Below are 19,194 nucleotides of genomic sequence, written 5' to 3'. Positions count from 1 at the left end.
CTGAGGATCAGCCTGAGGGTCAGGCTCAGGCTCAGGCTCAGGCTCAGGATGATCCGGCGCAGGAGGACCGGGTCGAGGAGGTCCACGTACCACCAGTTCAGCCAGCTCCTGAGCCGCCACAGTACCCGCAGCACGTTTACGCTGACCTACCTCCGGTAGCGCGTGAGGTGGCTCGGGACTTCGACCGGTGCCTCAGACGTCAGGGCGCACTCATTGACTGGATGGTCCAGACGCTCGTTGAGCTACGAGAGCTCGCTGCGTTGCCTCCACGTCCCCTCCCACCGTCCCCACCGCACGAGGATTAGTACATTCGTTTGTTTGTTTAGTGTTTTGTTATGTATTATGTACTCAGTTGTACCTTTTTGTTGTGTATTGTATGTACAAACTGATATATATATATATATATATATATATATATATATATATATATATATATATATATATATATATATATATATATATATATATATATATATATATATATATATATATATATATATATATATATATATATATATATATATATATATATATATATTGCAGTTAATCTTCTATTTACATCACGTTGGTTCTGGATTGTTTACGTTTAATTCTTATGGCTTTCTGTATATTTTATTTAACGTGTTCGTTTTATTTAACGCTCGTTGAACTTATGTTATACACCTTCTATAAAAATAATGACGTAACGACGTAATTATAAAACAACGTTAATTTAATAAAATAACAACGTTTTAATTCAAAAAAGGCAACATTCAATCATTCAAAAACAAATTCCCATTCACAACGGCAAATCTCACATAAAAAATTTTTACTCTAAAAATCTCTACCATACTAATTCAACCAAAAATCCCTACCAAACTAACCCACATCAACCCAAATAATCCCCAACCAAGGCTGTTGTCTTTTTTGCACATCCAAAGCGCCTCGCTATGGCCAAAGCGGGGCGCTTTGGCTTGGTCAACAGACAAGGACTGACAGAAGTCAGTCCTTGTCTGTTGACCAAAGCCAAAGCGCCCCGCTTTGGCCATAGCGAGGCGCTTTGGATGTGCAAAAAGACAACCAGCGTGTGCGAATAGACCCAGCCATATGAATAACGCAATAATCATGTACCGAAACTATAAACATAATCCGTTTAAGCAGGTGTAAGGACGACTTTTACCCTATATAACAATCGCTTAGGGTGGAATGGACACAAGGCGGGCTCAAGGGGGAGTGAAATAAAGCAAGAAGTATATATTATATGTTGGTAATTTTGGCTTTGAGATTGTTAACATTGAGGTTTATAACCAATAATTATATGTATACAAAGATGATATATGAATAATAGGATCCATAACAATTTTTTTCGTTTAAAAAAGGGCCCCAATTTTGCTATCCGCTTTAGACCTAGAAAAATTTAGAAAATTTTGAGCTGGCCCTGAATGGACACCCAAGGGTACTATCCTAGACCCGACCAATCATGCGGTGTCATGTCAATTACACTTTAAAGTATCCTAGAACCACAAACCATTGGCGCCATCTACCCACAACTACCCTAGAACCTTTTTTCTTTAATTTAAATAAACTAAATGTAATAAAATTTTAAATTTCATTAAAATAAAAAAAAGTTACATAATTCAAATTAAAAAAATGAAAACTACGACAACTTTTTTTTTAAAAAGATAAATATCCGGTAAATAATTTGTTGGCCAATTATATTTTTCAGCACGTTTTCGTTTGCGGGCTATAGCGATTTTTTGTACTCCGTACTCTAAATGGTCGTGTGTGGCCGAGTATACGTCTCAAAATCTTTGTCCATCGTCCCTTCGGCGATACTTTCACGTTGTTCCTTAATCGAGGCTCTAGCTTCCAAAATATTTTGTTGCCTCGCTTCCATCAACGCTTACATCCTCGCTTCCTTCATTGACGTCTACGCTTCTATTTTCTCGTCTAATCCTCCACTTTGGCTTGACGAACCGGGTGGTTGTTTACCACTTTTCTTCAGTTGTGTTGGACTGACTTCCTCGTTCAAGTTTGGCACTGACGTATCGGTTGTCCTATAATCTTCGGATGCACCGAAGTTAGCCAAATCCGGTGATTTTCTCTTGTTTGAACTTCCACTGGATTCTTCGTTCAACATCAAGATCTTACTATTTTGCGAAATCTTTAACAGCCTTTCACGCCCCAACGTGCTTGAAAGCTTGTTTGTGTTTACCTCGGTAATCTTCAAGCGTCTTTTCCATAACATCCAAATCGTTGCACCCGCTTTTAAGTATGCTTTCCTATAGAGTTAAAATAAAAATATATAATGGATGTAATTAAAAGTAAATATAAATTGTACCGCTTGAATAAGAAAACCGTTGAACCAATTCATTTAGATAACATCACCGACCATCTTGTTATCATGCAAATGAGAATTTAACAAAAGGGCAAATTAGACTTATAAAATTCATCAGTTGAAACCAAATTTCATGTGAAATAGAGACAAAGTTGATGAGGATGATTTTTCACCTAATCTTATTCTTAGTGATTTTAAATCTTATGTTAGATGCCCTAAACATTACATGACTTAAGGAATAAGTAAGGGTTCATCAGAACTTATATTTCACAGAAGTTTCGTGGTACTTATTCCAAATGGAATATTTAGACATAATTCATTTATCATTTAACAATTGCCTACTTGTATCTAAATATGTCTCCTATGGTCCACGGTTTTAAAGAGATCCATTCATATATATACTTAACATGATGTCTATTAAATATGTCCCTAAATTTTCTTATGATATTTGGACATTAAGGAAATCAAATCAAGTCTAACATATGTATGAAAGGTTCCCACGACACATACATCATTGAAACTTCTCTTGTAGCATTCCTAGAGATATTAAAGATCAGTTGGAGCATTAAGTGTTTTTATCTTAACTTGCAAGAGGTAGGGGAGTGAAAACCTAAAATTACCCTCAATTGCCACTTCTTGTATAAGACACTGCTCCTTCAACACTTTCCTCATCAAAGTCTAATACTATTCTTATAAAAGTTTCATTGTTGGTTAAATGTGGACACTCAGATTTCTTACATAAACTAACGTAATCCTCAACAAGAGAAACTACAATGACTAATGCCATTAATTTGTTTCTCTATTAGAATCTGTTGGTATTTAAATATTGACCTGACCCTAAGCATGCTGAGTTCCTAAAGACTTCTAAGGTCCGTAGGAGCAGTAAAGTCTTTATCATGACTTGCAAGGAATACAAGAGTCGGGGGGAGAGAGTCATTAAATTTTACTCCGAATTTAACTCCGATTACATTTCTTGTACACCATACTGCACCAACTCTTACACACCTAGAATCCTGAAAATGATAGCAACCTAACCAAGAGCTAATCCATAAACTGAAACTCCTAATATACACAATAGTCAACTCAGGAAGTCATCTAGGTTTAAAAGCCTACTAACTTTGATGATTACATATCCTCCCTGACTAAAGATGAAATGGATATTGGAAAGTTTACTGATCCTACCTCTTCTAATTAAGCTGTTGGTGTCAATCAATCTTGTAAATGGAATAAAACTGTTTTCTAGTAAAATTATTTTATGTGTTCGAGTAACGTTTGGGATTGAATTACCTAAGAGTGTTTATAACTAAATTAAATCCTAATATAAACGTTAAGACACAAAGAAGCATGAAGGATTCTCAAAGGTTATATTCATGAGGAGATAAATTATCAAAGAATCTTCTTACTTGTCTTACAGAAGTTTCTTTGAGGATCATCATTGTTCTAGTAGTTTAACAATTTAGAGCTACATTAGATGGACATTAGAACAACTTTTCCTAATAACTGACTTACATATTTAGATGTTCATAAAACAACCTGAAAGTTCTAAACTGAAGGTTAAAGAACACTTTGTTTGTAAGCCAATAAAATCCATGCAAGGGTTAATGCAAACATCAAAATGTGATGAAATCTAATGCAACTAATTTCATCAAGAATCAGGTGGATTAATGCACCTACCTCAAGATGAGTGCGAGCAACTAAAAAAAACTTGTCTCTAAATAGATGACATTCTATTAACAAGTATATATTACATAAGTCAAAGCATTGTTGACACATGCTTTGATATAATAGATCTTAGAGATATCTCTTACATGATAGATATCATAACATACTGAGATAGACCCAATGGGACATTAGTTTTATTCCATAAGTTTTACCTTTAATGGGTCCTTACACGTGTAACAAACAATATTGCTCTCCTTAAGAGGAAAATAAGATCAATGACATTATTTCTTTATGCTTCATTAATTAGAAGCCTTATGTAGGTTCAGGTGTATACTCGTTTAGATATTGCTCACATTGCAACACACTGGATATGTCTAGATTAATGTTAAATATCTAATAGAGTATAACAATATCTTTAAAGGAAACGAGAGACTATAATTTAAAGGAAAATGAGAACTCAAAACGGTTGATTACTCTAACTTTGTAATATTCAAATATGAAAAAAATGTAATTTCGGGGTATATTTATATGTCAGCAGACAAAACCGTTCTCATGGAGGAGTCATAATAAATTGATGACAACAACCTAAGTTATAATGACATAATAGGTTGCTAATCATAAAGCAGTTGTCACTAAATGTTGTTGAAAATTTATCAGTGGACTCATAAGTTTATTAACTCCATATAAATAATATATTGAAGATTTATTGTGAATAAGTCAACTACCATGTCTCCTTGAATGGTAATAGTTCGAAAGGTGTTGCATTAAATTTCAATATGTGATTAATTATTCGTTTATGAACGAATTGAGGAAACTAAATCTTTGTATCGAATACATTCATGATATGCTTAATGATCCTATAACTGAAGGTCGATTACCATAAGTATTATTAAGAGTGCTCATAATAGAGACGGGTTTTAACTAATGACCATGTACAACTGCATATCGTACTATGAATGATTAACTATTAATTAAATTTTCCTCGTCAGTTTTGATTTTGTATGTCTCTAAGATATGTTCTGCTAGCGTAATGACATATAAACAAATATAAATATAAATATAAATATAAATATAAATCAAACGTTTAAAGGGCTTACTTATTTTAATCATAACTGTTAGGTTTTAAATTGAGGCTGTAGTATGACTAATGGGGGTCATGAGTTGAATGATGACTTAATGGTTGTATTTCTCTTCTACGGTTCTTGGTTTAAAGCGAAAATGAGTATTAACGTCTGATCAGACTTATCTAATACTCATAAGATATGATTATTTGGCTAAGTGGAAGAATGTAAGATTAAATATACAAATTATGTATTTAATCATCTAGCCATCATTATCATTTATATTATATGGATCAAAATAATAATAAAACCTTATAATATATTAGTTGGTAATTGTTGATGGACCGTATTACCCTTATTAACTAATAAGGTTTCCCCTTGGATGTATTTAAGGAGATGACTAGAGAGGGTTTTAGGTTAGACTCGAATAATAACATCACATATCTCGACCTCATTTCTCTCCATAATCACAAATTTCTAACCATAAGGAATTCAGTATTACCATCATTCACATAAAAGGGAACCAGATCAAGCTGACTGACATGTCGAACTCCATGGCTACTTCCATTCTAGATTCTCTGTTGATCTGAATGTTGTAACAGGTATTATACATGTTTTCCATTACATACTTGCAGAACTGATCAACAGTATATTAATATTTTCAATAAACTAGAAAAGTAACCCGTCGCGATGCGGCGGGTACTCGCTTAATAACTCTGGTCCTGTGCTACTGCCCCTATCACATTTGATGCAAGCCCCGAAGGGTTGGTGGTAGGGCCTTATTATACTTCTGGATCTCTACCAATAAGCCAGTTGCCAGCTGGCTTTATTGCTTCTCCAACATAAGGTAATCCGGGAGCGTTTTCTCCCTTAAGTTTCTTGCGAGGCGGACAAGCTCTGTCTACATGAATATGATTTCCACCCACCTAGAGAACAGAACACAATGCTTCAAATTATGAAATTTCTCAGAATATAGTTACATGTTATATGCTGATAAGACAAACTATATATGAAATTACGTAATATTCTGGAAGATTTGATGTTTTTTGGTGGCAATAGTGCAATACAGAAACCAGAAACAATCTCTATTTTCATGTTATTTTCAATTACTAAACTATAAATTGTTCTATACAAAATTGATAGCTAATCAAAACATAGTTGTCAAAAGCGCAAAGCACGCGCCTAGGCGCAAAAATAGGCTTTTTTTTGAAAAAAAACGGTGGTCAGGCGCAGTTTAAAAGTTTTAGAAAAACACAGCACCGGTTCAACCAAATTCCAGTTCAGAAACTCATTTTTTGCACCCCCCTGCGCGCGGGTAGGACTTGTGGTAAAACATGTCATAAAGCTGTAATGGAGTAGTAAAGGCTTTACCTTATAAACAACCGCTCACTTTGTTCCCACACCAATGTGGGACAAAGTATTTACCACCTTTTGCGACTTTCATTCACACACCCAAAACTTCCAACATATAAGGCCTAAACTTTTGAACTAACTATTAGCTTACATGGTCTTAAATGGCACATATAATAGTTTTTTTTATTTTATATGTGAGTGTTTTGGATTTTAGGGCCTAAATGCATTGGATCTCTTCATGCTTTTTTTTTAAAACCAAGACTATACGTGCATGTTGTGGAGGGGGCATAAGATTACAATTTGGTTACAAATTTTTATTATTGTTAACTAAATGTAAATGGGTTGGTGAATGCAGAAATTCATACATTGTTTTCAAGACCAAAGATTCTGCCCAAGCTTCTTTGTCACATAACAATATAACATGGCAGTTGTAAGTTGCTTTCTTAAAAGGTTAATATTTTTTCCCCATTTTGCACATTATTAGTATGAACTTTGGCTATACCTTGAGAGCATGCATATGAATATAATTTGATTTTTCAGAAGATTACAGTTTGTGACAGTCGTACATATATTCTCAATATTTTGATTATATGTTGTCAAAGACGCAAGGCGCAGGCGCGGCGCATTGGCCTCGCCCGGAGCCTAGGCGCAAAAAGCATGGGCTTTTTTAAGAAAAAGCGCACATAGAGGAAAAAAATATAAAAAATATGTTATGCTTTGAAAATAAATAAGATATATTTGACCAGTTTTGACCCGCATGTACATGAAGCATCTCCTCGAGCCTCAGGCTCAACTTTTATGATCAAGCATACAACTTTATAAACACTATAAATTTAAATAAGAAATCTGATCTATCTATTCATATAACCTGTAAACAGCATCATTGATTTTCTTCTTGATCACACCACCCTTTCTTGGAGTTTTATCCTGTAAAAAAACAAATCAAACCAATAAACTACACATTTTACATCATCTAAACTACTGTAAATTCAAACATATTAAAAAACTCACATCTAATTAGGAATAGATCGAATTCGAACGGATTCTATATCTCCAAACTGACTAAACTCTTTCAGCAATGCCTTCTTCTTCACCTTCAAAGGCAGATTCCCAACAAACACAGTTCTTGAAAGCTTTTCTTCATCATCAAATCCCTCTTTCAAAACATCCAGCCCCCTCCTCTTCTCCCCAATATACTAAAAGAAAAAAAAACTAAAGACATGATAAAAAAAACTAAAGCATATTGTATTGTTTACTAATCAATCCGTGGTACCTCTGAAGCACGATCTTCGGATCATCAGAGACTTTGAAATCGAGCTCAAACCATCGTTGGATCTTGGGATACAGCAGCGGACTCGAAACGGTGGAACGGTCTGCGATGGCGGTGACCTACGGACGAGTCATGAACTGTTAATTCCGGCTGTGTGTTTCAAAACCTCCAAACTGGACAACCAGATTGCAGACGTCCTCAACACCTTCACTATCTGGTTTCAAAAACCCCAAACTGGAACCCTAGTGCATCGCTGCCAATCTGGTTGTCGGAGTCGTCGCCATCATCACCGTCATCCGATTGGGGTGATCGGCTTCCTCTTCCTTTCATCGGTTTCTCTCTCACGTCGTTCTCTCTCATTCTGTCTTTCTCTCTCTAAATGTGTGTTTATGAGTTTAGGGTAAAATGAGTAAAAAGGAAGAGGCGTCGCCACAACTACGCCGTAACTCCTCCACCGCAGACGTCGGTTGCTGGCAGCCCTACCCTACCTCCCCGTTCTCTCTCTGCCTCTCTGGAACTCTCAATTTACACACGTATGAGTTTTTGGATAAAGTGAGAAAGTTACAACCACTTTAAGCCATAGTACATGACACAATGCACAAAACAAACTTTAAGCTTGAAGTACATCTGATGCTTAGAAATGTTTTGTAAATTAGAGTGATATATAATATATAATATATAATGTTGCATTGTTTTGGAAAAAAAACTAAACAGTAAAACCCAAATCAGCAAAATGCTGGAGAGCCTCTTTGTGGATAATTTCAGTTAAACATGAAGCACGTCAAGCATTGGAAACCGGTTGTGAATAATTTCAACTCGAAGCTGTCGGGGTGGAAAGCCAAGTGCCTTTCCTTTACGGGTCGTGTTACACTTGCTAAAGCGGTCTTAGGAAACCTCCCGAACTATTTCCTTTCTTTGTTCAAAGCACCGCTGAAAATCATTAATGTTTTGAAAGGGATTAGGAGGTTCGTGTGGGGTGACAAAGTAGGTAAAGGAAGATTAGATGGGTCGCATGGGAGAAGTTGGCTTCCCCTAAGAGAGCCGGAGGCACGGGTCTCGGTAGTATTCGTATTACTGATCTCTTTCTTCTCTCAAAGTGGTGGTTCAAGCTTAAAGAGTCCATCATCTCTTTGGGTGAAGGTCGTTAAAACCATCCACGGGAATTCGACTCAGGTAGGGATTTGGAAAGACATCGGATCTGCGGAGAAAGACTTGGCAATATAATCTAGATATAAATTCGAAGAAATGTTCTTGGTAGATAACTGGATGGAGTGTTGCCCGTTAAAAGATGCATTTTCCAACATCTTTGCTTTGGCTAGGGATAAAGACACAACGGTAGCTCAGTATGCTAGGCATATTGGAGGCTCGATTCATTGGGGGTGGGATTGGTTGAAGGATAGTCAGGTTGTCAAGGGGCAACAAGTGGGACTCTAATGAACCAGCTTCAAAGTATTAATATCACAGATGTAGCAGATAAATGGGGATGGGACAGTGCGGGTGACGAAGGCTTCTGTTTTTCAAGATGGCAATTAGGATTGGTTCTGCTGGAACAACTGGACGCGCCAAAAGTCAAGTTCTTTGTGTGGAAAGCAATTCAAAATTGTGTCTCTTCCAAGGTCGCCCTGGCAAAAAGGAGTGCAGATGGATAGTCTCTTATGACGCAGGGGTGGTTTAGGGAGCAAGACTGGAGAACACATTCTTCTACACTGTGTTGCAGCTAAGGCCATCTGGTGGCAGGTTTGGGTTTGGCTCAAACTCCCTTTTAATGTCGAGGTCGTGTCTCTGTGGGAGTTGGGAGAATGGGTGTCAAATCTGAAAGGTTCAAAGACCGGAGGAAGTTAATCGCTGCAGTGACTGTAACAACAGTCTGGGAGATCTGGAAAGCACGTAACGACAAGAAATTCAACAATCGGTGGACACCGGGTTGTATTTTTTGCGGGCTTTTCAGCTTTTTGCTGGCACGTTTCTATATTCCATCTTTATTTCAGATCAAAGTCCGACGTTTCATAAAAATAAGCTAGAAAAAATTGGAGAGTTTTTTTGTTATAGCAAAACAATTTTATATATATATCTTAAAACAAAAGGTCGGTGTCTATCACATCAAAGCCGCCGCCTTTGTTATATATAAGAATGTTTGCTAAACAAATAATCAGATTGTTATTGTAGTTCGGTTGTTTTCTTGTCACTTGGTAAAGTAGAGGTCGGGAATTCTAAAACAATATTTTAATTTTATGGGTAGATGCTCACATTTGGCACTTCTTTTTCTTAAAGAGTGTTTTAATTTTATGAGTACATGCTCACATTTGATTCTATTCTTTTTCTCAAAGACGATACTCACATTTGACTCTAGAGTTACTAACCTAATTACTAATTACTAAAACTAATTATTTACACATAATTTCAAATTTATGCATTTATCATTGTAGCCGCAACGCTTATATAGATTATACCGAGTTAGATCAGATACATCAAAACACACGTTTTTATAGACGTTGCCGCCGCAACACGCAGCTCTGTCAACAATCTAGTTTGGAGTAAATGGTATTCTAGTAAAACTATGCATGATGTTGCTTGTACAGATGTCCTTAACCAACAGGTGATGTTAAATAAAATGCTATTGTTTTGTACAATTGAGTTTTAAAATGCTATAGTGCAGATCATTTTACTTCATCATGAGGGTTAAACAAAACAGTCTGTATTTGCATGTATAAAAACAACACTAACACCAAAATAATCAAAAACTCATTTGTAAGAAGCACCAAACCAAAATCTAATATTCTGCAAATACTGAAACAATAAAACAACCATCTTTGACTTTCAACATTGAAACACAAAGACAAACATGAAGTTGATTTAAAGAGTCTAGACAAAAATTCATGAAAAATAGATTTCAGCTCACCAACACTGATACATTTCCTTTTCATTTCCTACCATAAATCCTTGAAGCCTGTCTGTTCTTCTTCTTAACACCAGACTTTGAAACCTTCAAGCTCCTGTTCACCGCACTTAGTCTTGCAAGAGCTGCTTTCTTCAAATCCGGTCTGTAGTAGTTGTCAGCAACCTGAAATACATATTTACATGATATATGTATAAATCAACTCCCATTTTCAATAACTAATGATAACATGAAACAAATATAAGCTGCGATAAAAGGCTAACATTTTTATAGACAATATTTTCTAATAGGTTACCTGGTTGACCACAGTCTTAGCCATGCGGTAGAACTCTTTTTTGAGAATAGACTTGTGAAGTAAACTGGCGGGTTTGGCCTGTTTCTTGGTCTTGGTTGTTGCTAGCAGAACAGATTGTTCCTTTCCAGCTGGCTGAATGGTAACAGTCTTCTTGTTAGCAAGTCCTGGAAAAAATCAATCCAAAACAAAAAAAAAAATGAAATGTATAATCAGTAAATTAATGTGGAAAATTAATAACCAAATAGGGTGAAAACAACACAACTAACACTGTATGTAATCTATAGTTATTAAAGTGAGCAATCGCCCTGAGCCCCACGCTTTTTATTAACTATGATGCCAATAATCTTCTACATAAATATTAAAGCGAGCACCCATGTGCGCCTAGGCGCAAATAAAGCCCTGGGCCCAACAAATCGCCCTGAGTGCCCATCGCGTCTTTAATAACTATGATGTAATCCTAGCCACTTAACAAGCTACTCTTGATCGACTTGCAAAATTCTACTATGTATTGAAAAGTAGGACCATACTTATAAAATGAAGTCGAGTTTAGAAATGTGCTATCAGTATCTTTTTAAGCTAAAGTAGCTCTATATACAGGTCTGTTAAGGCAGAACACACTCATTTAACTATAACGTGTATCATTACCAACAAGCAAAGCTCAAGTTTAAGCTCTCTTAAATGTAAAAAACAAGATAAACCCAATTGCACTCCTAAACACAAACATAGTAGCTCAAAAATGCCTACATATCTTAACATGATAAAGTGCTAGCTGTTTAAACAAGCATTACTGTATACAGTTTAAAATTCATATTTCAAACATTGAAAATTTTCTTCACAAACGGCAACAAGTGTTCCATTCTCAGTGAAAAAAACAGTAAGCAACAGTTCATAGCATAGCATACAAGTCCAAATAATCCAACAATAACTTTGCAAATCATAAACAAAACGAGTATATTGCCAAAATCACAATGATGAATCAATTGAACAGTTTTCCTCAAAATTAACGATGTCTCACAGTTGTAAAATCAGTAGCTACATACTAAATCTAAATAATAATATTCTAAAGGCTACAGGCTAAATCTGATTATTAACATCCTAGATGTTACAATTTCTTCGTCACAGATTGCAATCAAAACACAAACGTAAATAAAAAAAAACAACCATAAATCAAATCATGACAATAGTATAAAAAATACGGTTGAAAATTACCAGAATGCTTGTAGGAGTTGAGATTGTAAAGGTTATTCGGCTCCTTGCTGAACTGAACGCTCTGATTTCCATTACCGAACTCCTTAACAAGAAACGAATTGTTCTTCTTCACGATCTCCCAAATCAGCTGGCCTGGAACAGTCGTCATTTCTGCTACTACTTGAGCCTGTGTTAATCAACAAAGTTTAGATGAAATCATACATTGATATACATACAATTTGAGATGAATTGACATTACTCACCGTCTAGGGTTTTGCTACGGCGGCTTTCTTCGTTACGAGAGTGGGGAAGAGTAGAGCTGGTGCGGTTTTATATTATGTTGAAACCCTAGCCCAGTTTAACACTGGACCGGCCCGGTTCGATTATCTTTTGGGCTTTTGAATGCACGACTCAATATGTGTCTTCTTTCTTTGATCAATTATTTTACACTAAAATATATATTAAACTAGTGGGTTATCAACCGTCTTTCGTGGCGGGTTTAAAACATAGATAAAAATAGGCAAATTGTGGCAGGACATTTTACCTAACAATAAAAGAACCACATCACGACGACATAATAGAAAGTCACATTAAAGTTATCGGTTTAGTTCATTACGGTATCGATACTGGTTATATAACCATAAAGGCGAATACCTGTGGCGGGTTCGGCATATCATATTTGTCAACTAGTTCTTTGTGTTCAAGTAACTCCTTACTTAACCAAGTATTATAATCATGGTAACCTTATGTGTTATCCTTTTTGTGAAGAACATTTGTTATAAATTATACATGGATTAGTATACATGTTCATGTATTGGTTAACCATTCTTACTAGTTCTTTTACCAGCCGCACGTTGGGGCGGCGCCACCGTATGCGACGCCGTATGCGACGTAAACCGATTCGTTTTCGAATTTAATTTACGTTGAAACGTAGAGTAATCCGAATTCAAACCGTTAAATGAAAATGTGTTATATTTGACTCAACTTGTTTCTAAACAAAATTTACGTCAAAATATAGACAAACTCGAAACGTACATAAATAAACATGTGCGGCATCCCCGTACGCGGAGTGATAAAATATAGGCTACAATTGACCCGACTTGTTTCCGAACTAAATTTATGTCGAAAGTCGAAACGTATTTTAACTCAAATTTATACCGTTGACTAACAACGTATTATGTTTGACCCGATTTGTTGCCAAAAAATTTACGTCAGAACATAGTCCAACTCAAAACATACATAAAAATAAACACATCTTATAATTGACCCGACTTGTTTCCAAACAATTATCATGTTAAACCGTAGATGAACTCGAATTTATACTGACACGCACTTAGAAATAAAAACATAAGAAATTAGCTTACAAAGTAGAGGGTTAACTTTGACATTATACCAAAATTGGAGGTAGAGTAAGTCGTATACAAAGTAAAAGGTTATTTTTGACATTATACTATAGTTGGAGGATAGAATGGTTGGATGGCAAAAGCCACCGACCATTGATTTTAAGGTTATAGTAATTCGCGTTATCAGATTTGAAGTGATCTAACAAACTATTCTTAGCTTGAGTTGCCACGCGTTTTACACCGGTTTGCATCAACGATGGCGCCAAAGCGTCCAACTAATTTCTTAAAGGAGAACATAATTCTTTTGCCACATACAACTTCCACCAAGCTTCCGATCTATTCGTAATTAAATACCATTATTATTGCCTTGTTTTAGGAACAACATTAGACAAGATTAAAGAATATCTTTTGGCTAAAGTTAGTTCAAATATGTCCCTTCGGTCTAACGATATAATATTCATACTAGTTTAAAAATCCTATAACTAATATTCATGAAGATAGTTTTGATGCGAGTTACGTCTGATATCATCAAATGATAACACAACTTCCACACCATTAACCGTCCCAATCAACTTAGTAGTAATCCGTGGATTATCTCCTTTATCCTTTTTTAAACTCGACATCCACTCTATGATTTGATCCATATAGATCCATCCACCCTGGTAAACTGCAAAAGAAAAAAAATCAAACCGACCTAGCCTATTAAAGCAATCATCTATACCATACGACGAAAGTCTTTCAAATTTATCAACTTCTCATATAAAAAGAATCTTTCTTAGGTTCTTGCTATTTCGTGTCTTTCTAAGATACACATCCACTCTATGTTGACTAGGATACCTATATATTCTCTTTGATTAATCCCATTATGGTACTGTGTTATCATCAAATACTAATTCCAACTCATTACCACTCCCCCGCCCCTCTATTTCTTCTTCCTCGTCTACTTCTTCTTCCTCGTCTAGTTCTTCCTCATCCAAAAGATCATATTCTATATTTGAGCCAACCGGCTCCTCTACAACGAGTTGTTTGTTTGAACTCTTTGAGCTTCCTTGAGTGGGTTCTGCTTATGCCTTCCCTTTCTTACCCGGTGGGTCACGTGTAAGTGTTATTTTACCTACAATATGCAAAAACTTCTCATTATTTATAACTACAATAGGAAGATGAGGGAATCGTGCTAGGCAACTGCCTGGCAGTTTCCCATTGGTCATGCCAAATTACGATTTTATCCCTAGTTTAAAATTACGATTTCGCCCTCAGTTCAAAATAAAATTTTAGCCCACCCCTCCCCCCCTTCCCGCTCAAAATTACGGTTTTGCCCACAGTTCAAAATAAAATTATGATTTTGCCCTCAGTTAGAAACTACAGTTTTGCCCAAAGTTTAAAATAAAAATACGGTTTTTTCCCCAGCTAAAATTTACGATTTTGCCCTCAGTCAAAATATGATTTTACCCCAATTTCAAAATGACGATTTTGCCCCCAATTCAAAATTAAAATCTTGCAATCGATTTTTTTTTTTTTTTTGCAAAACTATGGTAGTGTTTTATTTTACTTTGTTGACTCAGTGTAGTTTTTATTCGTGACAAACGACTGCCTAGCACTCGTTAATTGTTCTTGACAAATTATTGTTTTGCGGTTTTGCCCCCAACTCTAAGTTACGTGTTTGCCATCGTTTTAGTTTTTTTTTCCTTTTTAAGCAAAACTATGATAGTGTTTCAGTTTAGTTGGTTGACTCGATGTTTTTTTTAGATCGTGTTATGAGTAGCATGTACAAGTAATCGAAATACATGCATACATGTTATCAAACGAAGAAATATTCAGTTTAGCGTCCTGCAACGCGGGCGTCGCATAACATTAGTAATCAACAAATAATATTATGCAAAACTCGGCTAATAGACTAATTATATTCTTAACCTAAGGCTAGAGGGTATGGTGCCCATCCTCCCTTGGAGGATGATCCGTCACATAGGCGTCACGTCATAGTCCTCCCAAGGATGGTCCATCCCACAAAACTAGTGGAAATGGGAGGATGGTCCTAGATGATCCTACCCCACCACTTTTATGTTTTTTTATTTTTTTAATCTTCTACTTTTTTAACAAATAAATTAACAAAATATTTTCATTAATATTGAAAAACATTACATAAACTTAAAAAAACATAGACTTAAAAAAAACATAGACTAAAAAAAACATAAACTTAAAAAAAATCCTAAAAATATATTATAAAAAACTAGTAGTCTTCGTCCTGCATGTGGTCGTCTGGTTCGTTTTGAGCGTTGTTCTAAATGTACTCCACCAAGTCCGCTTATAGGTTATAATGTGTGTACTCGTTATGTAGAGCGAACATGTTCAAATCTTGTTGTTCCCCACTAACTGGAACAGAATTTCCGGTAGACGCGTGTTCGTCGTACTCGCATATCACTCTACCTTCGTCTTCAACGACCATCTTATGAAGGATGATACAAGCGTACATAATGTGTCGTAACCTCTTTGGTGTAGCCGAAAGTGCTGGATGTTCAATGATATGCCATTTTTTTGTAGAACACCAAAAGCCCGTTCAATATCTTTTCTCGCACCCTCTTGATACTTTGCAATTTTTTTTCTTTTTTTCGTCTGTCGGGTGCGGAATAGTTTTAACGATTGTCGAGTATGTTGGGTATATTCCATCTGCTAGGTAGTAACCTCGCCTGTATTCCACCCCCGAAACTGTAAAACTTGTGTCTGGACCTGTTCCCGCCACTACATCGTCAAATATCTGTGACTGGTATATGATGTTAAGGTCATTGAGCGAACCAGGTAGACCAAAAAAAGCATGCCAGATCCAGAGATCCTGTGACGCAACAGCCTCTAGAATAATAGTCGGATGTCCATGATCTCTCCTAGTATACTGACCTTGCCAGGCAGTTGGGCAGTTCTGCCACGGCCAGTGCATGCAATCAATGCTCCTGAGCATTCCTGGGAAACCATGTCTCTGTTCGTGTGCTTGATATAATTTTTGAACGTCGTTTGCGTTCGGTTTTCGCATGTATCTCTTGCTATATAATTTGACAACCCATTCGCAAAACTTGTGCAAACATAGACGTGCGGTTCTTTGACATCCCTAAATACTCGTCTAATGCATCGAGTGCGTAACCGTATGCCAGTTGGCGAATGGCCGACGTACATTTTTGTAAATTACTGAAACCCCTTTGCCCCCTTGCGTCGTATCGCAGTGTAAAAAACGGATCAGACTGGGCCATGTCGCCTGTGATACGTAAAAAAAAGTCGACGACTCATGCGGAACCGACGTCGAAAAATCTCGTCTGTGTACACGGGTTCGTCGGCAAAATAATCGGCTACTAGTTTATTGTTGGCGGCTATACATTTAAAACGAAAAATATATGAATTTATTTATAAAATACATTTTCAAATCTATATAAAACATTGGAAAAAAATAGTAACGTACCTTCTTGGTCTCAGTTTAATTTTGCTCGTCTAGTTAGCCGTTGGGACGACGCTTCATCACCCGCCACGAAGAGCTGAGCCGCGTTCATAATAATGTTTTCCATAAATGCATTTTCTTCAGAAGATGATGAATACCACGTAGATGAAGAAGATGAAGAAATGGAATAAATGAAAGAAATGGAAGAAGGTGAAGTCATGGTAATTTTTTAGAGAGAGATGGGATGGTAGTGGGTAAAAAATAGTATAAAAATTGTTGAGTTTTTATAAAAAGGGAAGATGGTTTATAAAATGAGAGAGAGATATGAGATTGTATTGGGTGAAAAGTTATAAAAAATGGTATAAAAGAGGTGAGTATTTATAAAAGTAGGAGTGAATTTGGTATTTATTTTAAAAATAGCCGTTACATTTTAAATTAAAAGTTGAATTTAATTTTTTTTTTATTTCAACGGTCATAAACAATCTCGTTCCCCGCATTTTTTGTCGTTTTCTACCCGTCTCAAACGTCTTGATGTCGACGGAGAGGACGGGGACAGGGGGGATGGTGTGCTGGCGGCGTCGGTCCTCGACGCGTATGGGACGTACCCCATACTGCACAGCCTAATTGTTTGAAAAAAAAAAGTTTAAATCTTAACAAGATGCGACTTTCAATAACCAAGACAATATAGCTTTCAAACCAATTTTAAGGTGTTTCCATCATTCTACTTTTTAACAAAAACATTATCAATAAGCCGAACTTACATAATCCCAACCCTTTTCGATATATCAAATCCATATAAGTGTGTCATCCCCACACTTGTTTCCAACAATACTCACCCCGAAAACGGTGCCATTTTTTATCGATGTCCGAAGGTCGGTAAAAAACAAGTTAAAAATTCGGTCCTAAGTACCTATACTGGCGAGGATAAGTAGGGTTGTCTCCACATAACACGTGGTTAGTGTTTGATTGTGAATCCTGTGGATTAACTATATCTATTTGTTTTAATTGGAAAATTGTTTATAAAACACTTACTTTGATTGATTTAAAAACAACTTTGAATCAAAGGTAATCTACTCCAGGTTTCGGATTTGATAAAACACAACTAATATTGTTAACCTAGTGGGAAGCCATTAATGGTGACTGTAAGTATGGCTAATTAAGTGGTAGACGAGGAATCAAACTTAAAAGGTCATATATTCACAGGTCTCCAATCCAATTATATGAAACATGAATTAATAAACAAATCATAGACCAAAAAGTTCATCAATTTTGTCACACCCCCAAAATCCACTATACGGAGTATCACCGTTTGGAGCCGTGACATGACCAGGATCGAGCCACCAATCATATTGAACAACGTAATTAAGTAAATAAAACCAACCACAATACAATTGGTGACCAAAAGAAAGTGACCGACTTTAAGTTAACAGCGGAAGCATAAAACGTAAGTCCAAAACATAAGTTCATAGTTCATAAGTTTAAAGACCAAAACATAAGTTCCATAAATTCATAAAGTTTATTTATTAAGCACGGGACATAATAGTCCATATCCCACAACGACTTCCTCCTTGTGCAAGCTCCATAAGCTTCTAACGACCTGTAAGGCATGTAACAACGAGTCAACAACAAAGTTGAGTGAGTTCACGGTTGGTTGTTTAGTTTTAAGTTGTTTCCGAAAACATGGTTTGTCTTTCGTTGGCTTAATTGTCGTGGGGGTTACCCCATAGTTGAAAGTATGATTAACCAGTTCCTTCTTTATTACCCAAACCATATCCATAATCAGTGGGGGCTTCCCCATGTGAACTACTAGACCGTTACCATATCGACTACTAACGAAAATAAGTTGTGCCCTACATCAGTGTCTATCATCACTGACAGTTTGCCATAGTCCATTAGTACACGCCCGTCCGACTGGCACGATGTGAGATTTGTTAAACCTAATAGCGCTATTAACTAATGACCCGCTCGCCATTGGCCTCGGCGATTAAGTCGATACAAAATGAGGGACTTCATGATAGAGTTTTGTCTAGTAAGTTTTAAGGTTGTTGTCCTACCCAAGGAGGACGAACGTACGTATTCTACCCAAGGAGAATACGCAGGATTAATATTGGCATCCTACCTATGGAGGATGGCGGTACATATCCTAACCAAGGAGGATATGTAGGTTCCGTTTTAATTCTTTAACCGCATTCCCAACCACCGGGAATCCCATGCCTTAGAAAGTGTGTGAACTCACCTTTGGTTGCTCGGTTTGACTCTCAAATATAGCTAACAGTCAAGGTCGGTCAATCACATCCTAATATGATTACCAGTTAGTCATTTAGTGGTTTCAAATAGAGCACAAAGTTCCTACACGTATCTACTACATAACATGCATTCACTTTAATAGTT

General features: G+C 36.4%; 1 protein-coding gene and 1 long non-coding RNA gene across 2 annotated transcripts; both read right to left on the bottom strand.

Moving 5' to 3' along the window:
* Positions 1 to 5,460: 5,460 nt before the first annotated feature.
* On the bottom strand, positions 5,461 to 8,188 carry LOC110886543. Its single transcript, XR_002562864.2, has 4 exons — positions 7,667 to 8,188; positions 7,405 to 7,589; positions 7,262 to 7,320; positions 5,461 to 5,966 (listed from the first exon to the last, which is right to left on the bottom strand). It is a non-coding gene; the product is annotated as an uncharacterized LOC110886543 (long non-coding RNA).
* A 2,206-nt stretch (positions 8,189 to 10,394) lies between these two features.
* LOC110886542 (60S ribosomal protein L28-2) lies at positions 10,395 to 12,452 on the bottom strand. Its single transcript, XM_022134355.2, has 4 exons — positions 12,306 to 12,452; positions 12,064 to 12,229; positions 10,855 to 11,018; positions 10,395 to 10,724 (listed from the first exon to the last, which is right to left on the bottom strand). Exons 2-4 carry the CDS (start codon positions 12,209 to 12,211, stop codon positions 10,584 to 10,586), a joined length of 453 nt encoding a protein of 150 aa, XP_021990047.1. The 5' UTR covers positions 12,212 to 12,229; positions 12,306 to 12,452; the 3' UTR covers positions 10,395 to 10,583.
* Between the last annotated feature and the right edge of the window lie 6,742 nt (positions 12,453 to 19,194).

This window comes from Helianthus annuus, chromosome 10, assembly GCF_002127325.2.
Source record: "Helianthus annuus cultivar XRQ/B chromosome 10, HanXRQr2.0-SUNRISE, whole genome shotgun sequence".
NCBI lineage: Eukaryota > Viridiplantae > Streptophyta > Magnoliopsida > Asterales > Asteraceae > Helianthus > Helianthus annuus.
The sequence above is the reverse complement of the archived record's forward strand: the minus strand, read 5'-3'. Positions and strand labels throughout refer to the sequence as shown.